The 23,992-nt window shown below is 38.5% G+C and overlaps 1 protein-coding gene across 2 annotated transcripts; it reads right to left on the reverse strand.

The window, feature by feature from the left end:
• Positions 1-195: 195 nt before the first annotated feature.
• On the reverse strand, positions 196-22,503 carry LOC139621563 (tyrosine-protein kinase Mer). Of its 2 annotated transcripts, XM_071478194.1 has the most exons (15): positions 22,317-22,503; positions 19,096-19,157; positions 18,048-18,663; positions 13,089-13,244; positions 12,399-12,731; positions 10,581-10,773; positions 9,919-10,013; positions 9,387-9,500; positions 8,742-8,822; positions 8,574-8,666; positions 6,735-6,856; positions 4,539-4,648; positions 4,072-4,231; positions 3,799-3,935; positions 196-2,059 (listed from the first exon to the last, which is right to left on the reverse strand). In XM_071478194.1, exons 1-15 carry the CDS (start codon positions 22,396-22,398, stop codon positions 1,726-1,728), a joined length of 2,688 nt encoding a protein of 895 aa, XP_071334295.1. In that variant the 5' UTR covers positions 22,399-22,503; the 3' UTR covers positions 196-1,725. The 2 variants fall into 2 exon arrangements, with proteins under 2 accessions (XP_071334295.1, XP_071334296.1); XM_071478195.1 differs by lacking the exon at positions 19,096-19,157 and having other exon boundaries at positions 22,317-22,500.
• Positions 22,504-23,992: the final 1,489 nt, after the last annotated feature.

A 23,992-nucleotide genomic window follows, 5' to 3' on the forward strand; every position in this document is an offset into this window, starting at 1 on the left:
TATTTAAGCTGATTCTTGAACAGGGTTATATATAGACAGAATTAATATTGACATTTTTAAATAAAGGTTGACTCAATATTTTCTACAGTATTTAAAGCCTAAAACATCTGTTTATATTTTGCTGGATAGAAATTGTAACATTTTTATATGTATGATATATGTATGTCTTTAGTACAAACCTCACTTTGCGACAGATTTACTTAATAAAATTGTGCTTTTTATTATTCCTTAATACATTATTCCTTATTCCTTAATACATGGAAAGTCATATTTACAGAGTTTCAAGAAGGCAACTACATGTCCAGGCTTTTAAAGTCCACTTCCACCAGAAAACACGCAAAATAAATGCAAAGAATGACAAAAAGTACTGATGAGTCAAAATTTCTCATAGTGCTTCCAAATTAACATCACATTTATAAAATATTAAATGAATGACAGTTTTGAGTTATTTACCTCTCATTTGACATTAAAGTTAAAATCTTGACCACTTATTATTACATTTAAATTCAGTCAATCAACATTCACATCAATGAATTATTTTTGACTTATCCCAAAATTTTAAATTCAAAAGTCTGACATTCAAAAGGTGAACAACACTGTTGTTGCCTTGAATATTTGTGTAAAGTGCACATTACCAAGGTTCACACCTTTCCCAGTTATAAACCAAGGATATATTTTCCTTGCAAGTGCAAAACAACTAAAACAAGAAACATCTATAGGCCTATATGTGCATCACAGTTGAGCAAGAACTTCACATAAAACCTGCACCACCTATAAGACTGAAAATGAAACTGAAAACTGAGTCTGCTCACATCTGCAACCAGCTGTTAGCTAACATTAGCTCCTCAGCAGGCACAGACTGAGTGAAGTGGAATCCACACACTGTTCACTCCTCCTCCACGGCCTCTCGTCTCATAGCCAGAGATAATACCTCTTCAACAAACTGAGCCCAGATTGGTGTGCTTTTATTCATAATTGCAATCTCTAGATTCACTATAAGTCATCTGACTCAGTCACATGAGTCACAACAGTCCCGTAAATCACAGTGAATCCACACAGACTGTAGCATTTTCTGTCACAACTAATTGTGGTGACTCATGATGGTTCATACAGCAGCTACTCTATCATCTACACTTCCTTTTCACTTAAAGTCACGTTTTTGTGCATGATGGGTTTCCACAAAGTAGACATGTTACACATCATACAGCCCTGACTGAATCACTTACAACAAGAAGCCACATCACATTTAGTGCAGATATACATGTTAGCTGATAAATGCTAAGGTCAGTCTTGGGATTTTAAGAATCAGTAATTGATTTAACCAGCCCTCATAACTCAGAATTATAGTTTTGCTTTAGCATAATTTTAGTATCTGTATTTTAAACTTTACTAATATTTCTTTCATTTGTGTTTTGTCCTGACAGATATGGACTTCCATACACTTACGTACCTTTTCTAGTAACAGATATTTTCTGGTAAAAGATATACAACGCAAATATATACAAAATATTTAAAGAAGTGCAAAATCATGTAATGAATGCAATGTTTTAGTTTCTGTGATTGAATTTTCAGATTCAGTCTGGGGGCACACATGGTGGCCAATCAGATAACAGTGGGAGCCTGGAAATGCCCCTGAATGGTTTATACTCTCATACAACATCTCTAACACAGTTTATGAGACACCCACTTTAAAGAAACTACACTCTGTGACTTATATTGTCTTTTTCAGTGATTATCATCCGGATTCACTGCCGAGTCTGTGATATACTTAAGGTAGCCGTCCTCTTCTTCCATATCCTCATCTCTGGCTGCAGCAGCAGCACCCACAGGATTCGGCAGGTAGACATTTCCCCCTCTCCCCCCAGAGTCTGTCTGTGGCTCCAGAGAGGCAGCCGCAGCAGCAGCAGCAACCTCCAGGCCCTGGTTGATGTAGCTGGCCTCCTGGCTGGCCTCCAGGACCGGCAGCTCTGACAGAAGACCTTTCAGTGTCTCACCCAGTTCCCCGAAGCCAGGCCTCCGGTTGGGATCCTTATCCCAGCAGCTCTTCATGACTTCATAACTGCGGGATGAGAAGGAGTCAGGGTGAGGTATATGTAAATATACACACTGTAGATATACAGCATTATACCGTGTAGCAAAGGCTTAAAAAAAAGCATTGTCTAAGTGGAACCTCTCTATACATGTTTTCAGACTTTTTCTGAAAAATCTGAAAAAACAGCATCATTTGTTGTGGATGAAATATGTTTTTGACTCTCTCCCTAAGACTTGATATTTATTTTGGGGGCCCAAACCCCCACGTCTGCATCTGCAGAACATTAGCAGACACATGAATTAGCACATAAATGAATATGTTTGAAATTAGAGGCAGCTGTAAATTAGGTATAAATTTTGGATTGTGTCATATTGCAATCACTGGTAATACCTCATTACAAAGTCACTATTAATGAACTGAAAAGGCAGCTTGGCATCTCACCAGTCCAATTCATAATTGTGAAGTCCATCAACAAGAGTGAATGAAGATGAGCTCATTCATTTATCTAATGAAATGGTATCAAATAATTGAAATTATAAACATGCTTCCTCTTGTGTGATTGTATTAAACTATCTCTGCTACTCTGGGTAACAGTACAGAATATATTGGGAATAGTCCTCACTGGGACTACTTTCTATCAAAAATAGTCCCTGTAAAAACCATCTTCAGTGTGTTCTATGGATTGTTCACTGTGTCACCTTGTTAGTCAAAGCCTGTCCTGGAGCTGTCAACAGTTTACTGTATATGAGGGCTTACTGTGTATTTTCTCTGAAGATGTTTCATAAAACGAGATTTAAACCAGACTTTTTTTTTCAGTGAATCAGTTTAATTTCAGGAAAATCATAAATAAGATTTAAATAAGTCTCAGCAAAGTTACCACAGAAACATACACTTCCTGACTAGTCTGGTTCTGGTTAGTTCTCTGGCTTAGCTTCACCTCAGGTGTAACCTGTGTTACAGTCACTTTGTCAGACTGAAACAGTGTTTTGTCCAAAGTTCCTCTTTACATGTGAATTGTGAGGACAGGTCAATTCACAACGCATCTAACATTTATCAGGTTTGAATACTGGCTGCTTTTATTCTGTTCTGTGTTTTTTATCTAAAGTATGATAACAACAGTGAACTGTTATATTATTATATTATTTTATATTATCATAGGGCAGCACAGTGGTGCTCTGGTTAGCACTTCCAGTGTGTGTGGAGTTTGTATCTTCTCCCAGTGGGTTTCTTCCTGGTTCACCAGCTTCCTCCCACAGTCCAAACACATAGAGGTTAACTGGCGATTCTAAATTGCCCATAAGTTTGAATGATGAATAGAGTGGAGGGTCTCCAGTCTATCACAGGACTCTGTTTTTTTAAGTTTGGCTGTGACATTTCACAAATACATGTATGATATACAGTATGTATAAATACACATGTGACCTAATGCAACCAGGTCTGTGTTTCATAGTGAAATTCTGTCTGATCTCATCAGCTCTGAGACCCATTATGAAACAACTTGCCCTCACTCACTTTGTCCTGCCTCTCAGAGCCTCCTTAATGAATACATTATAATATAATAATAATGATAATTTTTATCAATATAATATATATACAAAAGATCAATTAATGTCTTCAAAAGTGAACATATATCATATTTAACATTTACATCAAATAACACTATGAACTATCTTCAGAATGAATTCTCACTTCCATCTTTCTGTTCAGGTTTAGAAAACATATCCAAATACGACATGAGAAATTTGTCTCAAAGAGCCTGAACTCACAGTTTCTGGTCACACTCCTCAGGTGGTTTGAGTCTAAGTCCAGACTGCAGCAGGTCCAGCAGTTCATGGTTATGGACTCCAGGATAAGGAGTCCTCCCCCGGGACACAATCTCCCACATGGTCACCCCGAATGACCACTGAGAGGACAAGGACACAAAATCACAGATCTGCATACTCAACGTACAAATTCAGACGTTCATGATCAAAGCTGTTTCTCACGTGACTGTTTAAACAGAGGCCTGAAACCTGTGCTCGTCAGAGAACGGAACTCACCACATCACTTTTGGTGGTGTACACAGACTCCGACAGGCTCTCAATGGCCAGCCACTTGATCGGCACACGGACAGCTACTTTCTGGCGATAATAATTGCTGCTATAGATTTTCTTGGACAAGCCGAAGTCAGCCACAGACACTTTAAGGTCGTCACCCAGCCTGTGGATATAAAAGAAAAAGTATTGAATAGTGCATCTGTATAAGCACAGGTGAGGCAGTGGTCTTTAGGCTCAGATCAATGAACAAAATGTGAACTCTGTCACACTATTTTTTATATTTTCCCCTGAGGCCCTGAGTCACTGTCACTGACACTTTAAACTGCTTCCTTTCAAGATACAAACCATGGTTGAATACCAATAACTGAGGACAGAGACACAGTCAGATGCGAACAAGAGTGCCTTGATTTGAAGCCCCAGCCCCTGCTTTAATGGCTCTTCCTCTCAGTGTCTCCCTCTGATGGACTCACATGCAGTTGCGTGCGGCCAAGTCCCTGTGCAGAAACCCCTGCGAGCTCAGGTAGTTCATTCCTGCGGCAATGTCGATCATGAAGCGCAGGAGACTCTGATGGGGCACAAACTGGAAGACAGTGTGGAGGCGGTGTGTTAAGACATTTATTTTAAATTTGTGAACTTGTAAACGTGCAGCAGGTTGTGAGTATTTTCAGTGGAGGTGTGGGTGGTAATAAAGGAAATAATGTATTATGTATGATGTCATGAAAAACTCCAGAAACACAAAAACTTCAACCTAAACCAAAAATCCGCTTTTTAAATATATTATTTCAGTTTTCATCTAAATTTATGATCAAAATGTTCTGTCCCTTTTTCATCAAGTACAATTACCATGGTTGCTGTTTAGTTCTTATCACGTTGGGATAAATTTCATACATTTTTTTAATGGCTGATGAAAGACCAGATTTCGAAATAATTATGAGCTAGTCTACAGTGTGTGATTCTGTGGATGCCAGCAGGTTGTTCATTACTGTCCATTTGGGACCCTGGAAGCACAACCTCAGTGGCTGTTCCAGGGCCGTAAGCGAGGGGTGCCACTATTGGCACCATGACCAAGTCATGAAGGCAACAGCACCACCTCCTCTTGCCATCTAGCAAGGGGACAAGACTAGGAGCTGAATGTCGACCTGGGGAAGCACCTGATGAACCTTAAGGTCAGATATGGTGTTGATCTGGGAAGCTCCAAGCAGGGAACTCACCATTCCCTGGGAGGACCACATACAGGAGGCCAACAAGAGGGAGAGGACAGAGTAAGCTAAGCTGGCGGAGGAATGCCAAAGCAACGGGTGGTGAGAAAGGTGCAAGTCCATTGAAGAGGGATAAGTAATGTCCCTCTTCACCGCCTACAACATGCTGTGCATCCCCGGGGCCAGTAGGCAAAGGCCCATCAACTTGGCCACTGAGGCAGCAAAAGTTGCTTCAAGGTGACTGAATCAGGAAAGGAGAGCCGTGGGTGGGGTGGCGCTACCTAGACACAAGCTGGGGCATGTTTAACCCCAGCTGGGTTGCCTGGATGAGGGTATCTGATGTTGTAAGACATGAAACACTTGATGACCCCAGAAAATATCAGCTGATGATGTGTCAATGATCTTATTTAAATTATAAAATCTATGTTATAATATATATATAAAAATGATTAGACCTATGTTATGTATTTTTTTGAGTTCTGTTCTTACATTATACAATTTTTTACAGCAATTCTCAAACCTAAAGAAATACATTATTTTAATCGTGGTAATGGTCCATTTAATTTGGTTGCCTGTCAATGATGTAATATCCCTTATGTTCATTCGATGGTATTGTGGTTGTCTGCCAGAAGTTCAAAATGTATTTGTATCCAGTTTTAAGCCACACTTTTAAGACACATTTTCTTCATACCTTGGTTGTTTTCAACTATATATTTTCACCAGATTAAGATCATCAGATCTTAATCTGGATCATCATCAGACATCTGGATCTTAAATGATCGGAGATAAGAAACAGGCAAATGTTAAGCACCTCAGCTCCCATGAGACATCCTGTGTCCTCTGAAGATCATCAGCGAATCATTAATTCTAAAGTGAATCTGCTTTATTTGTTGTTTCTACTGGTTTTCTACCACTGGTCCACTGGTCTGTTGATCTCTGTGGATAATTCAGATGCCAGTAAAAACCTTCCCAACATCTGGTTCATAAGTTATCAAAGACACAAAGGTAAGCAGTCTCAGTTTCTAATAATTCCAAGAAGAACTGAGTCCACCAAAGAGATCGGCAAATCACTGATTTTTAAAGTGAAACTGGTTTAATCCTTGTTTTATGTCAACTTTAATCCCCTGGTCCATCTGTTATGGAGAGGACATCTCTGTGGATAATTCAGCTCCAGGTAAAAACCTCCTGAACAACTGACACTGAAGAAATCAAAACCAGGAGAAGCTTATGGCAATGGTGGTAAAGACAACAACTCCAATGATCCCATGCTATTTTATGACGTCACTCAACACCATTTTTTGTTTTTCTTTTGATTGAGAGACCCCTATTCAATCTTCTCTGGGTCCCAGGAGTCAAATGTCAGTGTCCTTGTGTGTATCTGTCTATTTAAGCATGTGCTGACATATGCTGCATGCAATAATAAGTCCCATCTACAGGGTGTACATGCATGTGCTGACTTCATCTCACCATGGGAATGTCACCGTAACGTGTAGCAATGAGGAAGCGGCGCAGGTCTCCATGTTTCATGTAGGGCAGGATGACCAGAGGAACAGGCAGAGGAGAGTCCTGCTCTCTCTGTAAGGTGACCCCTGCAGGACAAACACATCACCTAAGCATAAGATTGACATAAGCATAAGCATAATGTGCCTATAGCCAATATAACAAGCTATTTTATTTACCCACCAAATTAAACCACAAAATATATTGTCCGTGTCCCCTGTATCTAAGACAACACTATTTGTCTGCGCCTTTCAAAAATGTTAAAAATCACTATTGAAAAATAACTTTTTTTTGATGTGAGACTATATTGTTCGGTTTGGACACAAAAACAACTTGGTTAGAGTTTGGGAAAGGTCATGGATTGTGTTAAAGTAAAGTGATCAAAGTTAGACCTTAGTTAAGAGGTGTGGTTATGGTTATGGAACAATCATGTTCTTATTGGCTGGGAACAAGAAACAAACAAAGTCAGATGTTTTGCTGATCCACCCATCCGCCTGACCTCCTCCCTACACTGACTTTGTCGGGCCATGGTCACCTTCTCTCTTTGTTCACGTCCTGATTATGTACTTACTGTACTGTATGTCATTTTGGGTTATTTGCTGAAATAATTGTTTGTGCCATTCCTCTTGGGAGGTGAGTCTAAATGCTGCCTTACCTGTTAATTTACTTTCCAACCCTCAGCTATGGTCATAACCTTTGGGGCCAAAGGAGGCCAAAACAACAACAGTGCAGATAGAAGATGTGTTAATGTGTTTCCTTGGCAGAGTTACTGGGCTACACCTCAGAGACAGGGTAAGTGGTAGTGGCTTGGATTAGTAGCTCCTTCTCACTAAAAGGAGTCACTTAGGGTGGTTCACATATCCAACTAAGGAAACCTAATGATCCCTAAGGAAGAGCCGGAAAACAGGGTTAGGGAAAAGGAGGTCTCGGATACCTGGCTCAGCCTGCTGCCACCCTGACCTGTGAATGGACTAATGGCTCTAATATGATATTGGTTATTGGCAGATATATGGTTGCTATGCTTTTCTAAATTCTAACACTTCTGCCACTTGATGTATTGTTTGTAAGTAGAGTGTGTACACTATGGCTGTTTTTACATGATGATTCTTCATAAGACTGACAGGTTATGTTGACATGCTATATAGTTTTCTTTGGGTTGCACTCTTGGTTAGCTTAAGGACAGGAACTCCCAGCCTCTCTTGGACTGGAAGACTGGGATGGTTTATAGTGGTCATAGCATCAACTGGGAAGGGGTCATAGTCATTAAACATCAATGGAGAGCTGGATAGAGATCTGACAGTAGAGACCATCTTTGAACAGAGACAGGGGTTACCATCTCTCCCCATATACAACCACCTGTCAACATATGATGAAGGTTTAGATCATGACACCAGAACCAGTTCTATTGTCTAAATGGAAAGCTCCTAAAGGTATTAAGTGGACCTTTGAGCATAGGTTGTCTTTACCATATCTTGTAGAATCAGCCTATTACTGACAAAATCACTAGCAAGTCAATCAAAATGCAATTCCTGCTTGTGTGTAGCTTCTAGCAACTTTCAGCTGATTGCTTTGGTTTGCCACTCCGTCACCAGCAGGAAAAGGATTCTGGGATACAACAGACAGAAAAGGACCCAGTGGCTGTGTCCTACACATTTCTTAAGGCCTGTGATAGGTTGTACTCTGACTCATGTCAGTTGGGACTGGTTCCAGCCCCCCTGTGATAAATGGATGGATAGATAGATGGATGGATGGATGGATGGATGGACAGTTAAGTATCTGAGTGGTAAAGTCGGAGATATAACTTACCGAGTAGTTTGACCACATTTTCATGATCAAAGTTCTTCATGATCTCAGCCTCTCTCAAAAACTCATGTAAGTCTTCCTGGTGGTGGATTCCAACTGTTTGACAGAGAAAAATTCCAAGAATAAGAAAGAGTAGAGCTCTGATGTGTGGCTGATCATGTAGGTACGCACCTCTCATTGTCTTCACAGCCACCTTGATGTCCACACCTTGCTCTGTTGTAAAAACTCCTTCATAGACTGAGCCAAACTCTCCTGTAGAACAGGAAAGATGATTGACTGTTATCACTCACTGTCACTTCAAGACAACATAAAGCAATTTATCATCCCAACCTTTACACCCTCACCTCTGCTTTGTTAGATGAAGAGCACACTACTTTTTGCACACTAAATACTGGCACTGAACATCAATCATTCACTGCAAAATCTTCCAGTATGAATGTTATCCCTCTGTATACTGGTCTGATTTGTCAAATCAGGTACAGAAACGGTTCATGTTGACATGTGACCGGCAGTATGGAAGCCAAGAGAGGACATACTCATAAATATTTTTTTATCCCGTGATCTCAAGATAACAAGATATTATCAGGAGAAAACATTTTTTGTTTTCCTGAGATAACAAGATATCATAAGGAGAAAACAAGTTTGTTTTCGAGATAACGGGGGAAAAAAATATTGCAAGTAGGACCTTTCTCAGCTTCCGTACAGAAGAGATGGGTGTCATTCCTCTGCAGTATTCCACCCTAGTATGTTTTTGTAAAACTATGGCCCGTGTTGTGGTTCTTAGTCAGAATTTTTGATAAGGAACCATGAACTGACCTTTGCCAAGCTCCTTGCCCAGGGTCAGTGTGTTTCTCTCAACCAGGACCTCCTTCAGACTGGACAGCAGCCTGTCACTGAGCCCCTCCAACAACTGGGCCACCCCCTCCACCACTGAAACACAAAGGGAATCAAAGGTTTCACTTTCCAAATGTGATAAACTGAGGAAGTAACCTGCATCCTGAAGTCTCTGCTCCCTTAAATACAGGATTTATAGGCAACAAGCTGGTCGCCCTCTAAACATGAAGGAAACATTTTAAAGCTGCTTTAGAATACGTCCATAAATCACAAACAAATTACAGGAAATAACAAAATATTTTGATGAATGAATAATGAAATAATTTACATACTGCACAGTCAATATACAATTACCTGCCTCCCCCTGTAATGTTCATCCCATCTATATGTTTTTTGTTCTGCTTTTTTAAAATACAGTTTGTTTTCATTGCAATATTTTTCAAGTGCAATATTTTTCAAGTATCAAACAGGAAAAATGTTCCCAGATCTCATCACACGGATATACGACACTTACTGTTGTCCTGCTGGGGTGCAGCCTCAACCACCTCTGGACGTCGGTAGGAAAATCCAGCATTTACTGGCAAAAGCTCTACTACTTCAATATCTGATCTGTAGGAAAATTATATTTTTCATATTATTAACAGTAAAATTGTCATTATGTTTCCCACACATATGAGAAAATATGGAAAGAAATTGAACTTTCCCAAAACAGGATTCAATTGCTTTAACTGATGAGTTGTTGTTTTTTCTCACGGGATAAATGTCTGTGTTTCAATCTAAAAAAAAATAAAATATTTTTAAATTTTTCTTTGTGTGTTATTTTTATCACAATTTTATGATTTTATAATTTTCATTGTTTCATTGTAATCTAAATGACATTTCTATCTCAGTGTGATTCATCTGAATATATAAAGGTAAAATAAAATAAATTGTCACAACAGCTGGAAGCTGAAATTAAAGTACTGTTGTTAAATATGTTGTGTAAAATATACAACTCTTAGTAAATTACTTTGTCTGGACTAAATCAAAGATTCTCAACAGAATATCCAAGGTAAAAGACAAAAAGTGCTGGCCACACTTTACATATGACCTTATGGAAAATAGTAGAAAGATAAAGATAAAGAGAGAACAACAAAGAAATGATCAGGCCAAAGAAAGAGCAGAAGTTTCTCTTACCGGAGTTTACTGTAGTTTCGGCGCAGGATGCACACAGCTGTGGGTATTACAGCCATGAGCAGCAGGACACCAAATAAAACACCAAGTGTCAGCCATATGGGGAGGCGTGTATGGTGTTGAGGAGCTGGTGTTATATACTCTATAGAGATGTTTAAGTCTGGGGTCACAGTGATCACCACAGGAGGCTCTTTCCCTGAAAGAAACACATGATGTTGACACTCTATTAACCTTAAAGTGGCAATAGAAAACTTCCGGTGTCTCAAAGAACAATATAGTATCTTTCACCACTGCTCATTTTAGAAAGGTCGCCAGCAGGAAATGTGTCATTTGTTTGGATTATCAAACAGACATTGAATTGTTTGCTTCTGGCTGCTGGGTAGTAGTGCTGGCAAAATGCCTACCACTATCAGCCTGGCTACTGTCCAAAGCAATAAACAACTGTATGAATTCTGACTTGAACTAGAAACCCTGATCTCAGTGCAGTAAAACACCCATTTGTATTAATAAGTAGGCAAGTTTTGTTACTCACTGACCTAGTAGAAATCAGTTTGGAACACTCCCCATAATCAGACATAGAGACAACCGACACAAAGCCCAGTTGGCTACCACATTGGTGTGCCAATGGACAGTAAAAAAAATCTATAAAGTCAGTCAGTGTTTAAGTCCAGGGCTGAATTTCTGTCCCAGTCTGACCATGACTCTCTCCATCGAGTAAATGCCCAAAACCTCAATTTCCATCAGTCTCCCTCTTCACCCTCTTTGCCCCCTCCGACAACAGGACTCTTTTCCTTTGTCCACAGTTACTATGGCCATTTATACTATCTAAGGAAAGCTACCAATAGGAAAACAAAAGCACAACTGTCTTTCTGTTTTGATTGTGCAATGACCCTTTCTTTGTTACTTAACGTTTTCACAAAATTTCATGCAAAAATTGAAACAGTTTCATAGTGAAAGCCACATTTATAGGCAACCAATCTGAACACTGATGGTCATTAGCTATTATACTGTGTAATCAGCATTTACTTCATAATGATAAGTTGTCACTCTAAAGATGCCCTTACTGACTTGACCCAGTGGTGCTTCAGTTGCCCTAATCAATATTCTTATATCAACAATGGATCAAAAGACTCTGAGGGTTCACACAGAGTTACAAACCCAACGAGAATTATCACCCAACTCTGCACTTCCCTGTAGCTCTAAAGAACTTTACAGCATCTTTCTTCTATCTTTATAAAATCCACAGTTTCAGTCTTTTAAAAACTTCAATTTGGTTCAGTTTCACAACTCTCTTCAACCTCATTTCAGATCCAGCAGCAGCTTTTTCTTTCTTTTTTTACCATAAAGGCTCTGATAAACCCAACGTGTGTTTTCTCAGGTGGTGGTGGAGACCAAAACAGAAAGTGCAGTGAATATAAGACTTACAGTTATCAGGTGGACACAAACACAACTCCAAGTCAATGCTAAATTTGCTACTGTAAATATCTTTTGGATGTGTAAACAACTGTTGAACACAATCACCATTAAAATTTAATGAAGTGACATTATGTCTGTTGTGTGTTTACAGTCGGTTCTGTTCGCCACCAAAAGGGCCAAAATTGACTAATGCAACTTTAAACTAATACAGCTTACAGGTGGTGTTCTCAAATTCTGTAAGCTGAGTGTACCTTTAAAGACAAGCATAAACTGAACTGACATGTCGGTTACACAGCAATATCTATGAAGCTTGCTAATATTAGCTGAAATTAGCCACCATAAGCTAGTTATCATGCTAGACCAAGTTAGACTGTAGCTGCGAAACCTCTAGTCAGGCTTACATACATCTGTGAATGCTCAGAGTGGCAGTGGATGCCAGTGGCACCCCCTGCAGGCTGGATACATCATTCAAGGCTTGCACTGACAGCCTGTAGCCACGCTGTGGGTTCACTCCCGTGATGCTGACTGATGTGTTGGTTAGCCCTGATGAGTCTGGCAGGAACATCACATTGTCCCCACATGCCTCCCACAGACTGCCAGCCTCTGCTTCCTTCTCACACTTGACACGATACTTCACTTCCTTTCTGCCTCCCCAGTCAAGAGGAGGATCCCACGTCACAGTCAGCACTGAGTCATTGTGATGATGGGCTGTAAGGTTCACCGGAGCAGAGGGCGGCTCTGTGGAGTACAGGACAGGAAAGCAAAAACATGCAAATCCAGTCAATATGTGTAATTATGTATGGGTAGAAGGAAGCTAACCAGTGTTGTATTAAGTGGTTTTGCAATAAATAAACATAAACAAATAAATACATCTGTCAATCAATACACATGATAGCAGAAAAAAAACTAAATTCCCCTTTAAATTTAAGGCAAACATACTGTATATTTAATGTCACTGTTGAATTCCTATGTGATTATAGCATTTGCAAATATCTGTCCATATCTCACACAGGGGCTTTAATGTCTCATCCAATAAACTGGTTCTATAGTGGGATGACACCTGTTGATTCCCAGTAAACCCACTCATCGTCTTACTGGTGCAGCTGAGGTCATCAGATTCGGTTGGCAGGCGGCTGAAACCCTGCATACAGTCACACCTCTCTGATCCCTCCCTGTGTGTCCGGGTGTTCGCTGGGCACAGCCGGCATCCTGCACTGTCATTGGTTGGTTTGTAGTAGCCCATCCTACATGCTGGTGAAACAGAAATAATCAAAGTTCTCTATTTGTCACTCTAGTGACAGGGTCTGGCAAAGTTGGTGTAACATTAGTCCGGACTTAGATGTCTTGAGAACTGCTACATAGGCATTGTATTTACTGTCTATTCCCATGGTCCCAAGGAGATGAATATTTCTTAAGACCCTGTAACCTTCCTTCTAGCAGCACCGTCAGGCATGGTTGGATTACTGTCTGGACACAGTAGGCAGCTAATCTGGGGTGACAGACAATCAAGATTCACTGCATGGCAGTGGGTTTTGGAAGCTTAGGTAATTTCAGATTTGTTGAGTAGCTGGTGGCTGCAGTTTCAGGATTTTCAGGACTGCGGTCCTAGAACACTGGTTTTTCATGACATTTCCACAGTACTTGAAGCCCAATTAGTTCCAAATGTGCATAGAAGAAAACTAACCCTAACACCAACCAATTCTCTAGGTGGCACTATGGCAAAAACTTGGGTCCTAGTCTTCAGACAGCAGTTCCTGAAACTGCAGCCTCCAGAATCGTATTAATCTATTTGTTAAGGACTTTGCCTGAATTATTAGCTAATTGTGTAGCCCTCTTTAAAGGTAAACATTTTTTTTCTACAGCCATAGCAACTATTTGGGGTAGAAATGGATGAACCTGGAGAGAAAATTGGCCTCCAAGAAGTTAATCCAAAGGACTCGCGCTTCGAACTTGATACCATACAGATATGCTTATGGGGAAACAATCTAGAGCCCCTGCTCGCTCAGGGAGTATTGGCTTAATTAAAGCTAATATCTCGGCTGCAAAGAGTATGGTCAAGGACAACTCAAAGGCGGTTGCTAACCAAGAGACTAAGCTGCAGATGCTGGAACATAAAGTGGCAGATATGGAGGACATTAGTAGACGTCCAACATACATGTCATCGGTTTGAAAGAGGGAGCTAAGGGGTCTAACGCTGTGCAATATCTCACTCTGGAACTATAGAAATAGTTCCCTTCCCTCCAGGTCGAGCAGCCAGAGATCATGCGGGCCCACCAGATCTACAATGGACTTGCACAACAAGACCCACCAGGCCATTTTTCAGGCCACTAAGATCCAGCCACCAGAGAAGGCAAGAGAGTGAGATTTGCCACAGATTACAGCTGTGTATGCAGCAACTATACAGTCAAGCACTGACAAGCCTTTGCTCAGAATGGACATTGTACAAGAGAGAGAAATTTAATTTTTCCTGCGCTACCCGGTGATTTGGCAGTCTTCTGTTATAATGTAGAAAGCAAACCCTAAGAAATTGTGAAATGGTGACTTTGAACTTTGCTCTATGTACTACAAAAAGTGAGGAAACTGTTCCCCTATTCCATCTGGTTGATGTAGTGCTGTGGCTGCCATATTTCCAGTTTCATACTTTAATATTGGCACTTTATATGGTTTCTGCATCTGCTGTTAAAACATAGTGGGTGACTGTTCTGAATTGTTTTGCTTTGTAATCTTACCTGAGGGGAGGTGATGGGCGACTGACTGACCTATTGTTGTCCATTTTCCATCTATGGTCACAGAACCAAGTATGTGGGAGGGTGTGATGGTTAGAGCTTGTTCTAGCTAGAGTGGGTGCAGTGGGTAGAGACGGTTCTTTTTTTGTTTTTTTCCCAATGGTTTAATTCCTTTGGAACTGTTTACAGGTTGAGTTCTTGTGGGTGTTTTATTTTCTGATGGGGAGGAAAGGACCTAACTGGATTGTGGTAATTGTGTGCTTTGGGTCGTCGCTTGACAGTTGCTGTACTTGTGTGTCTGTTGACTTTCACCTTTGAATCAATGCTCTGACTTCATGACTGAACTCAATATTTTAAGGTTTTCTCAGGTGGTGTGACTACCCTACACACAAGGGCCAGTACATGAGGTTCATTACGCAGGAGGAAAATCAGCATTGCTTTAATGCTACTACATCATAGCTTCTTCTTCATCTCGTGCTAACACCAAGACACAATCTCAAAATCAGGATATGTCGTCAGAGACTTTGATGCCATTTGGAACTCAGCTGGTGAGAGGACAGAGAAATCTGAGACAAAAGATCAAAAATGGGCATCCTCTGCTTTACAGGCTTGAGCACACAGCATAGGGCTTACAGATCTGTGGTGATTGACCAATCATCAGTGAAAGACTATTCCTTTTCTTTCTGCCCAACATTAATCTTTTCAAGGGCTTCATAATGTTTCATTATTTCCCATCAGCCTCTCTGACCATAAAGGTGGAACTCTGGTCGAGTTCTAGTATAACTAGTATCCAGTATAACTAATATGTAACTATTCTGGATTTTTGAGACGGTTATTTTTTAGATGAGCAAATATTTTTGTCTTGAATCCCTTACTTTTGTTTTTGAAATAACTTTCACTGGGACATGTAGTGAAGGCGCTCTCTAGTGGATGAACTATGGAATGGTGACTTTTTTAAATGACCTCAAACGTATCAGTGACATTTCTTGTTGCAAAATACTCTGAACATCAAATGTGAAAAATCTAATATTGTCCAATCGCTAGGAAACAGTGGGGGGCCAATAGAAACATCTAACACATTTTTCCCGCTACAGCAAACATGTCATGTTTGCACACAAGATATGTATTCATCATTAATTAATTAATTTATTTATTATTTATTTATCTTTTTGATGGTTGTCATAGTCGTAGTCATGTGCATGCCAACTCTAAGCAAGACCCCAGAATAGCAGGACAGTCAGACTGTCAGTATGTTGTTGGGTGTCATAATGGAGAGGGAACGATGATGTAGCTATTAGATTACATAGGCCACTAACAAGATTTTGTTTTTAAATACAGGAGACAGAGGAACAGAGGATGACATTTTCTGGGCAATGCACAGGAAACATGTCAAAAAATAAAATAAAAGGAAGGATGGGCATCATGGGAAAGAGGATGTGAAAGTCATGAGTTGTGCTTTATTATGTAGGAGAGGACATGCAGTATTTTGGCATCTTAGTCAACATACTTCTACTGACAAAGACGTCTCAGTGGTTGACTGTGATCTGTCTGGTATCGGTTTCCTCATGTCTTGACAAGGGGCCAATTTTAGCTGCGAGCAGGAACAGTGGGCAAAATTTTTTTTAAAAGATCTTGTCAATACAGTTAGACCAAAATGATCAGGGATTTGTAAAGCACCATGAAAGGAGGAGATGTAACAAGCCAAATTTTAGAAATTACTTTCAGATAAAAGATTACTACATAAAATCATGTATTAAATTAAATTTGTGTTAAGGAACAGGTGTTACAAGTTGATATTTTATATTGCTGGTGATGGAGCAGGTAGCGATTTGTGAAAAAAAAGTAATTCTTATTATATTATTACAATATTATAATGTATAATTTGTTTTGCTTGTCTGAAAGTCATATGTTGAGATTTACAGAAAATGCTGGCACCTAAGAATGAGAATGTACCCTTCATCACAGGACACCTCTGCCACTGTAAACTGAACCTTCTGAAGTCCTCAGTTTCTGCTGTCCATAATGGCTACACACCATTTAGGTGCAGGATACTTAAATGAGTCAATCAGTAAAATTAATTGGTGAAATTGGAGATGCAGTATGTGCACATATTCATTACTCTGCTGGTTTTCATCCTTTTAGACTGTAGATGATTCTGAACAAGGACAGGAAGTGCCAGAAACTTCATTTCCTTGTAATTTGGGGTGAATAAATTGAAATTACATTTAAATACAACAATTTTTTTTGTGATTTATTGTAAATTGTATAATTTTAAAAGGCAAATGTAAAATTCACAAATCCAAATTTTCCAAAACAGTCACTGAACACAGTAATCCTATATGGTAAATAAACTTTGACAGAAATTTTTTGAAATTTGTTTTTCTTTTTTGTTTCTTTTTTTTGCTTAGAATTGACATGATTTATATAAAGTGGGCCTCTTTACTTTAATTGAATTTGGATCAACAAGTCAATCATAATCTTAAAATGTGTGTTTCATCACAAAGTGCTGAATGAATGCAGAAAAAACTATTTTCATTTTGACTTTATGCTTTTACAACATTTCATCATGAGTTATTCTAAATTAACTTTTAGCATTATAGTAAACATTTTCAATTATAATGATGTCCAATAATATTTTACACTAACATGAAGTAAAAAAGAAAATCTAACTTGTGTAAAAACAAAGCCAAAACTTAAAGGTAGTTTCTGCAAGTTCTGGCAAAATCAAACCGCTCCGCCCCCAAGTCAATTTTTTTTTTTAGTTTCTTTCCTTGAAAGGTTTTTCAGCTTTTGTACAGTACAGTACAGTACTACAGTAGTGTAGAGTAGTTGAATGATGTCCATGTGTTTGTTGATGGATTTCATTACAAAATAAAAAAATAGAATACAGAAACATTAAAATCAATGATATGGTATTTTGGGACTATACAAAAATGAACATTATAATTTGTATGGACCATGACAAGTGCAAATGAAAAAAAAATAGATCTAAGTTCTGATTAATCCCTAAATTTTAACGAATCTGACATTTGAATTTGAAGCCAAAACTCTCTGAAAATAAAACTGAATTTACTGTCACGAATCACAACTTTAAACTCTGAATTCTGAATTCTGCTTTGGTGTTGTTCTAACTTCAATCTCAGAGTCGTTTATTCCTCTTAGTAAAAGCACAGTTTTACATTTTACATACATGCTCTACTGGTATGTGTGTAAAATGTAAAAATTAATTTTACATGAATATGTAATAATTGTTTATCAAAAAAAAGCTAATATATGAGATACAAGTGTGAGGGAGCTGTGAAACAAATGAAAAATCATGTCTCCATACCTTGACAGGTGTCACCCATGACTTGATGCCCAGGTTCACAGGTGCAGCTCCCCTGCAGTGGGCCCCACACTCCATCCAAATTACACTTTCTAACTGGCGGAGAAACCTGCACGGCTCCTTTCACACAGGAACCCGTCAGGGGCCCAGACCCAGCCCCAGTCCCTCCAAACGAGGCCAGATGAGCCACAGTGTCAGGGCACCTCCTGTAGTACAGTCTGATGGAAGTTAGCAACACACATCTTCCTGAGTAAGAGAATGCGAGCTGAAAGCCTCTGCGTCTGACGGAGCCCAGGCTCAGAGCCAGGCTGCGGTTCAGGTAGCTGGATATTTGGTTGGGGCTGAAACTGTCAGGGAACCACTTGGAGGTCTGAAGTTGTAGAACTTCCCTGTCCTGAAATCTTGGGATGGATATGTCTGTGTCATAAAAGTGAACTTTCAGCGTGGTGAGCTCACCAGATTGCTCCTCTTCTTGGGCAAATGAAACATCCATCAGTAGATAGTGTGCTTCTTCACGCTTCATCCACGGGCTTAAAATACTTCTTGTTTTTCCTCCTCCACAAGCTTGGAGCACAGGCACCGGGCCCTCTGCACCAACTCTCAGCTGAATCTCACTCCACTGGAGTGACGGGAAAGAGTTGAAATTACATCAGTGAAAAGGATGGGTGTGTATTTGTACTTTGTATTTGTGGTGTATTTGTTATTCACACTGTAAGTCTGGTTATTCATGATACTGTGATAGATAATTAAAATTACAATCTGTCCCAGTTTTTATCTTGTAATTAAAATACAAGCAGCTTCCATACAAAAATCTTCACTTCCCCAAATTCAATATTATGTTTAAAATGTGACAAATGTCATTTTTAATGTACTGTAAATCTCACTAACAGTATGTCTTTATAATAAGGTCAAAGAGTTAATATGAACCTGTTCTGTCATTATTGTCATCAGTTATGTCAAATCATTGAAAACAATGACAAATAAAACAGTACCAGCAATGAATTTAAGTGTTTTCCCTCTACATTGATTTTATTATGAAATAAAAACATACTTTTGTGCTTGGGGAGGAAGTCCACCTCAGTCTGCTCTGTTTGTCAGAACTGAAAATTTCCACTAAACAGAGGAGACAAGATAAGGTCAACATAGTTACTCTGCTGAATCATGGTGGATTTTCAGGAGTAGATATTTTCCTCTTTCAATGATAGAACTGATACTGAGTCAGAAACACAGCATTTCAAGCAGCTTAGAAAAAGCAGACCTTTAAATTCAGGCTGCATTCCTTCACCATGAGGCAGCTCCCAAATGTACTTATCTATCCTGTTTTCATGAGGGTGGTGTCTGAGGTCAACTTCGTCTTTCTCAAGAAGCAGGAAGTATAATTAGCACCACCCTGGCAACGTTAACAATAACTGAGCTCTGCAAGCTCAGTTCATGGCAGAGCTGCTGCATTGGGTTGCATCAGATTGTACAGGTTTATAATGAAGAGGCCGGTATTGCTTTTAAAAAAACATCATTATATTGGTTTTGATGAAGTTGCATATGATTGTTTTCAATTGGTGTATGAGCTGCTGTTTTGAAACCTCCAGTTTGTAATTTGCCCGTCGCCATCTTGGTTTTTTGAAACCAGAAAAAAACATATTTCGAGGAGAAATATGACCTGCTCTGTACTCTATCCTGACTGTCAGGTACAGTCTGTCAATCACACGTTAACCCCGCCCTAATGCATCCCCTGCTTTATGGTCTATTTTCCTCTAAATGGAGCATAATTTAAAAAATGAACATCATGTTGTATTGAAGAGGACTTGAAACTAGAGACTGAGACCATGAACTCTTCAGGAAAACGTTTACTGAGGGAATAAATCAGTGAGAAGTCGAGACATTTTCCCATAGACTTCAATACAATCAGACTTCTTTTTACCACCAGTGGAGTCGCCCCCTGATGGTTATTAAATAGAATGCAGCTTTAAGGCTCTTCAGCACTGGCTTCACTTTTCAGTTATTTCATGGACAGGCCGCAGTGTGTCGCAATAGGAACCGTTAAATCTGAATTTCTTTAAATTGGAAAAGGTGTCTTACTCTTCATATAAATAATATTTTCTGCTGCAGGTGGCTTTAATATTGATCTTTACACTGATGATACTGTTTTTTGGTTTTTTTTGTATTGCACTGCGGTTACTGTCCAATCTGCTGCATAATCTCTCCAGCTCTGCTTTGCTGATTTAGTTTATTAGTTTAGTTTAGTTTATTTAAGTTGCACTCAGTAACAATAAGTTTTAAATGCAGACAAAACTTTTTTTTTTCTCCAGAGCCAAGAAAATATTAATTTGAATAATCTCATCATCACAAGTGACATAAATATTGAAAGAGTTACACTGTACAAATACCTTGGTTTCTGGATTAATGAGAAGTTATCCATAACTATATATATATATTAAACTTGGTGAGCAGATCAAACACAAGATGTTTTTTTCTTTAGGAGTAAATCATCCTTCCTGTTGTATTATAGAAAGGGAACTTTTTTTCCAGTTTCAGATTATGGTGACTGGAGAAAGTGGAGAACAGCAGGCAGACAGATGCTTATAACACTTGTCATTGCACCCTGTACAAAAAGGTCAGGTGGTCCTCTCTCTCTGAGAAGCCTGATTTGCATATGTTTTTGTGTATTTACAAGGCTCTTATCAGAAAGGTACCTTCACATATTAATTTCATGCTAGTTTGATCTACTGGACCAGATGACAGCAAGACTAATGACACGCCATGTCCCTGCAGTTTATACTGAGCTTGAAAAAACTGCTTTTGGCTTTTATGCACCATTGTTGTTACATTATTTATTATTTTGCATGTGCTTGTGTTTGTTTTAATTAATGTTCTTCTTTTACCTAGTATTCTTATTGTTCTGTATCTGCTCTATGTCATTGTAAATGAAGGCTTCACCTTAAGCAATTTTAAAGTTTAAATAAAGACAAAATAAAATAATAATATAAATAAATATATAATAAATATAAATAATATAATACATATAAATGATATTTTGGTCAACTGGAAGAGGTCTGTGACTTCGTTTTCATGGACTCGGGTTTGATTCACAATAGTTTTGATTTCTCTCATGATATTTTTGTTTTATGGTTATAAATTTGCAGTAGTTTTGCATTCTGTCATGATATTTATTTTGTTGTGAAAAAAAAAACATTCTTTTGCAACAAGTTTTACATCAGCTTGTGACAGGTTTTATGATTTTATACAATGCTTTGCTTTTTACAGTTGTATTTTATCAGTTAATACTTTAAATCAAACAGGTTTGTTTGGTACTGTTTTGATGTACTTGACTTGAGGAAAATATTGCATGTTTTACTCCACCACATGGATCTGACAGCTGCAGAAATCAGTTACTTTACATATTCAGATGATTAAAATTTTACAAACAAAACAAAACATGATTTTTGTTTTTGTTCATATGACGCAGGTAAATTCGCTCCACTTTAACCAGCTACATTAAAACTTTGCCTACACAGTGATGCATCAGTAAAAAAAATAACAATGCAATGATCACATTTTGCAGGAAATTCTTTTGAACCCAGAACCTTTACTTGTGGTTTTACTTCTATTTTCATAAGCTGTGTCATGGTTCTTACTTACACATTAACTTACTCAGAGGAGCTGAACTTTCCTTCCACTGTCCTCTGCACAGACTGAACAATATATATTCTATATAATATTGGAACAATATTTAAACATCATGATATCACCAAAGAACACAAGACTGTTGAGAAGGAACAGGAGATGTCAGGCAATGTATTTACCACTTTGAATCTTGCTACTACATAATAAACTACAATTATTATATTATTATAAAATGAATGAAATCACTGGTGCAAAGAATCAAACCATGAATTTGTCAGGTTAACTATTATTGATGTCTTCTGATACTAATTAGTTCTGAATTGAGATCAGTTTTTAATCCAAACAAACTTTCTCTGAGGGGATTTTGATTCTTGGTCATTAGTTAAGAGTATAGTATATAATATAGCATAGAGACAAAAGTTAGAGGATGAACAAAACATTATATAGAAATACAGTTTATGTTATACATTGAACTTTTTATGTCTTGAATTAATGCCACAGTGAGTGGTGCCATCATTTCCTGGAGCACTTCCTGACAACCGCTGGAATGTAAAAATAAAACATCATCACACCAGCATCTAACACTTTTTACACTGTAAATTCAACGACAACTTCTCCTCCATCCTGAGTGTAAAACACCTGAACACTCACCCTCCTCTGCTTGCGTGCCACAGCCAGTTTCCCACATCCACAGTAAGATTAGAGTGGTCCGGATGAGACACAGTTTAGTCATGTTTCAAACCGGCTTCAAGTCTGGATCATAATCCAGCTGCTTCCATCCAACCTGTCACTCAGCTCTGAGTGTTTACATCTGCTAATGACCTCTCACGGGAATGTTGTAATTACACTTGTGAAATGAGCCCTCCTCCTCCTCCTCCTCCTCCTCCTCCTTTGCTTCCTTGTCTGGAAAACATGCCTACGCCCTTTAGACCTCTAGACCCTGAGTTTATTATATGTGTCACTGCTGCTACTGCTCCTCACAAGAAATCCTCTCCTAGAAATTACATTTCCATACAACAACAGAAAAATGTTTTGTTGGAAACATTTATTATAAAAAATATTTGCTGTTGCAGTTTAGTTGCATAGAAACATAACTTAGATATAGCTGCAACACAGTGAAAGTACAGCAATATATGATATGAAATTATAGATATGTCCCTAAACATGACATGTAACGTATATGCAACTTATTTATTTGAGAGAGAGAAGATTTTAATGTGTCATTCAAGTTATGACAGTTTGTTGTAAATGTACAAATGCATGTAGACATCATGGTTGATACAGATTTGTCTGACCGGGAACATTTGGCAATAAAATGTATTTTAAGTAAAGTGTGAATAATCACTCCCCCAGAAAGAAACCAGCGTCACTGCTACTGAAAACACATAAATACATAATAAAAAGAAAAATACATAAAAAATATTTCTGGTATCAGCTTGAAACAACACCACAACTTAAGTGGGTTCAATATTTTCCTTAATTTTCTGTGATTGTCCAAATGCAGTTTTGACCCCACACGACTTTGAAAGATTTCTAAGATTAGGTAAATACGAATAAAACTGGAATAAGAAGTTGTGAAAAACTGTAATTTCATTCTAGTTGGTGCAACCACTTCACAGTAATCTAAGTTTTTCGGTCCAGTATTGGGCAAGAATTTCTCACATCCTCTTTCTTTTTTTGGAAGTGTTGACATTAAGAACTTTTTACTTTCAACATCTACTTTTAATGGATGATTATCCGCCTATTATCAAGAAAATAAAAGCTGACACTTTAGTACCATTAAAGACACTGAAATGTGAATTGATTTAATTAGATTCTAATATAAAATCATTTGATGTGAATATTTGAATGTTGCTTAAACAATAACAGCATTTGTGATGTTGTTTCATGTCTGTTTGTAGAAGGGAAGTTCAACCTGTTGCGTTCTGCAGAAAAGAAGTTTATAAGACAGAAATTCTTCTTTGTAATTTTGTTCTGACTGAGTTTGCATTTTTTGTTTCTCTTTATCACATCATGGAAAAAGACACTGATCATTTCCTATTTCAAAACAGTGCAACACATTTCTGCAAAATTTGTCATGATTTTATCAACTATAAGTCTGGAGTGCAGGACTTTTGCATATAAATGAACGTCAGCTACATTCAAGCCTTCGCAAAACAAGTTCTCATAATGCTGATTAAACCTTTCAGCACCAGGTAAATCTCTCTGTAGTCTTAAGGCAGCGGCGACTTTCCTGCTCTGTGCACTGGTAGTGATGTGTTCTACATAAACCAGTGAGTCTGCAAGAGCTGAAGAGGATGTTCTGTTGTTTAGAGCATAAACACATC

The sequence above is a fragment of the Trachinotus anak genome, unplaced genomic scaffold (assembly GCF_046630095.1).
Source record: "Trachinotus anak isolate AG129_WGS33_773 ecotype Australia unplaced genomic scaffold, CSIRO_AGI_Tana_v1 ptg000005l, whole genome shotgun sequence".
In the NCBI taxonomy this organism is placed as follows: domain Eukaryota; kingdom Metazoa; phylum Chordata; class Actinopteri; order Carangiformes; family Carangidae; genus Trachinotus; species Trachinotus anak.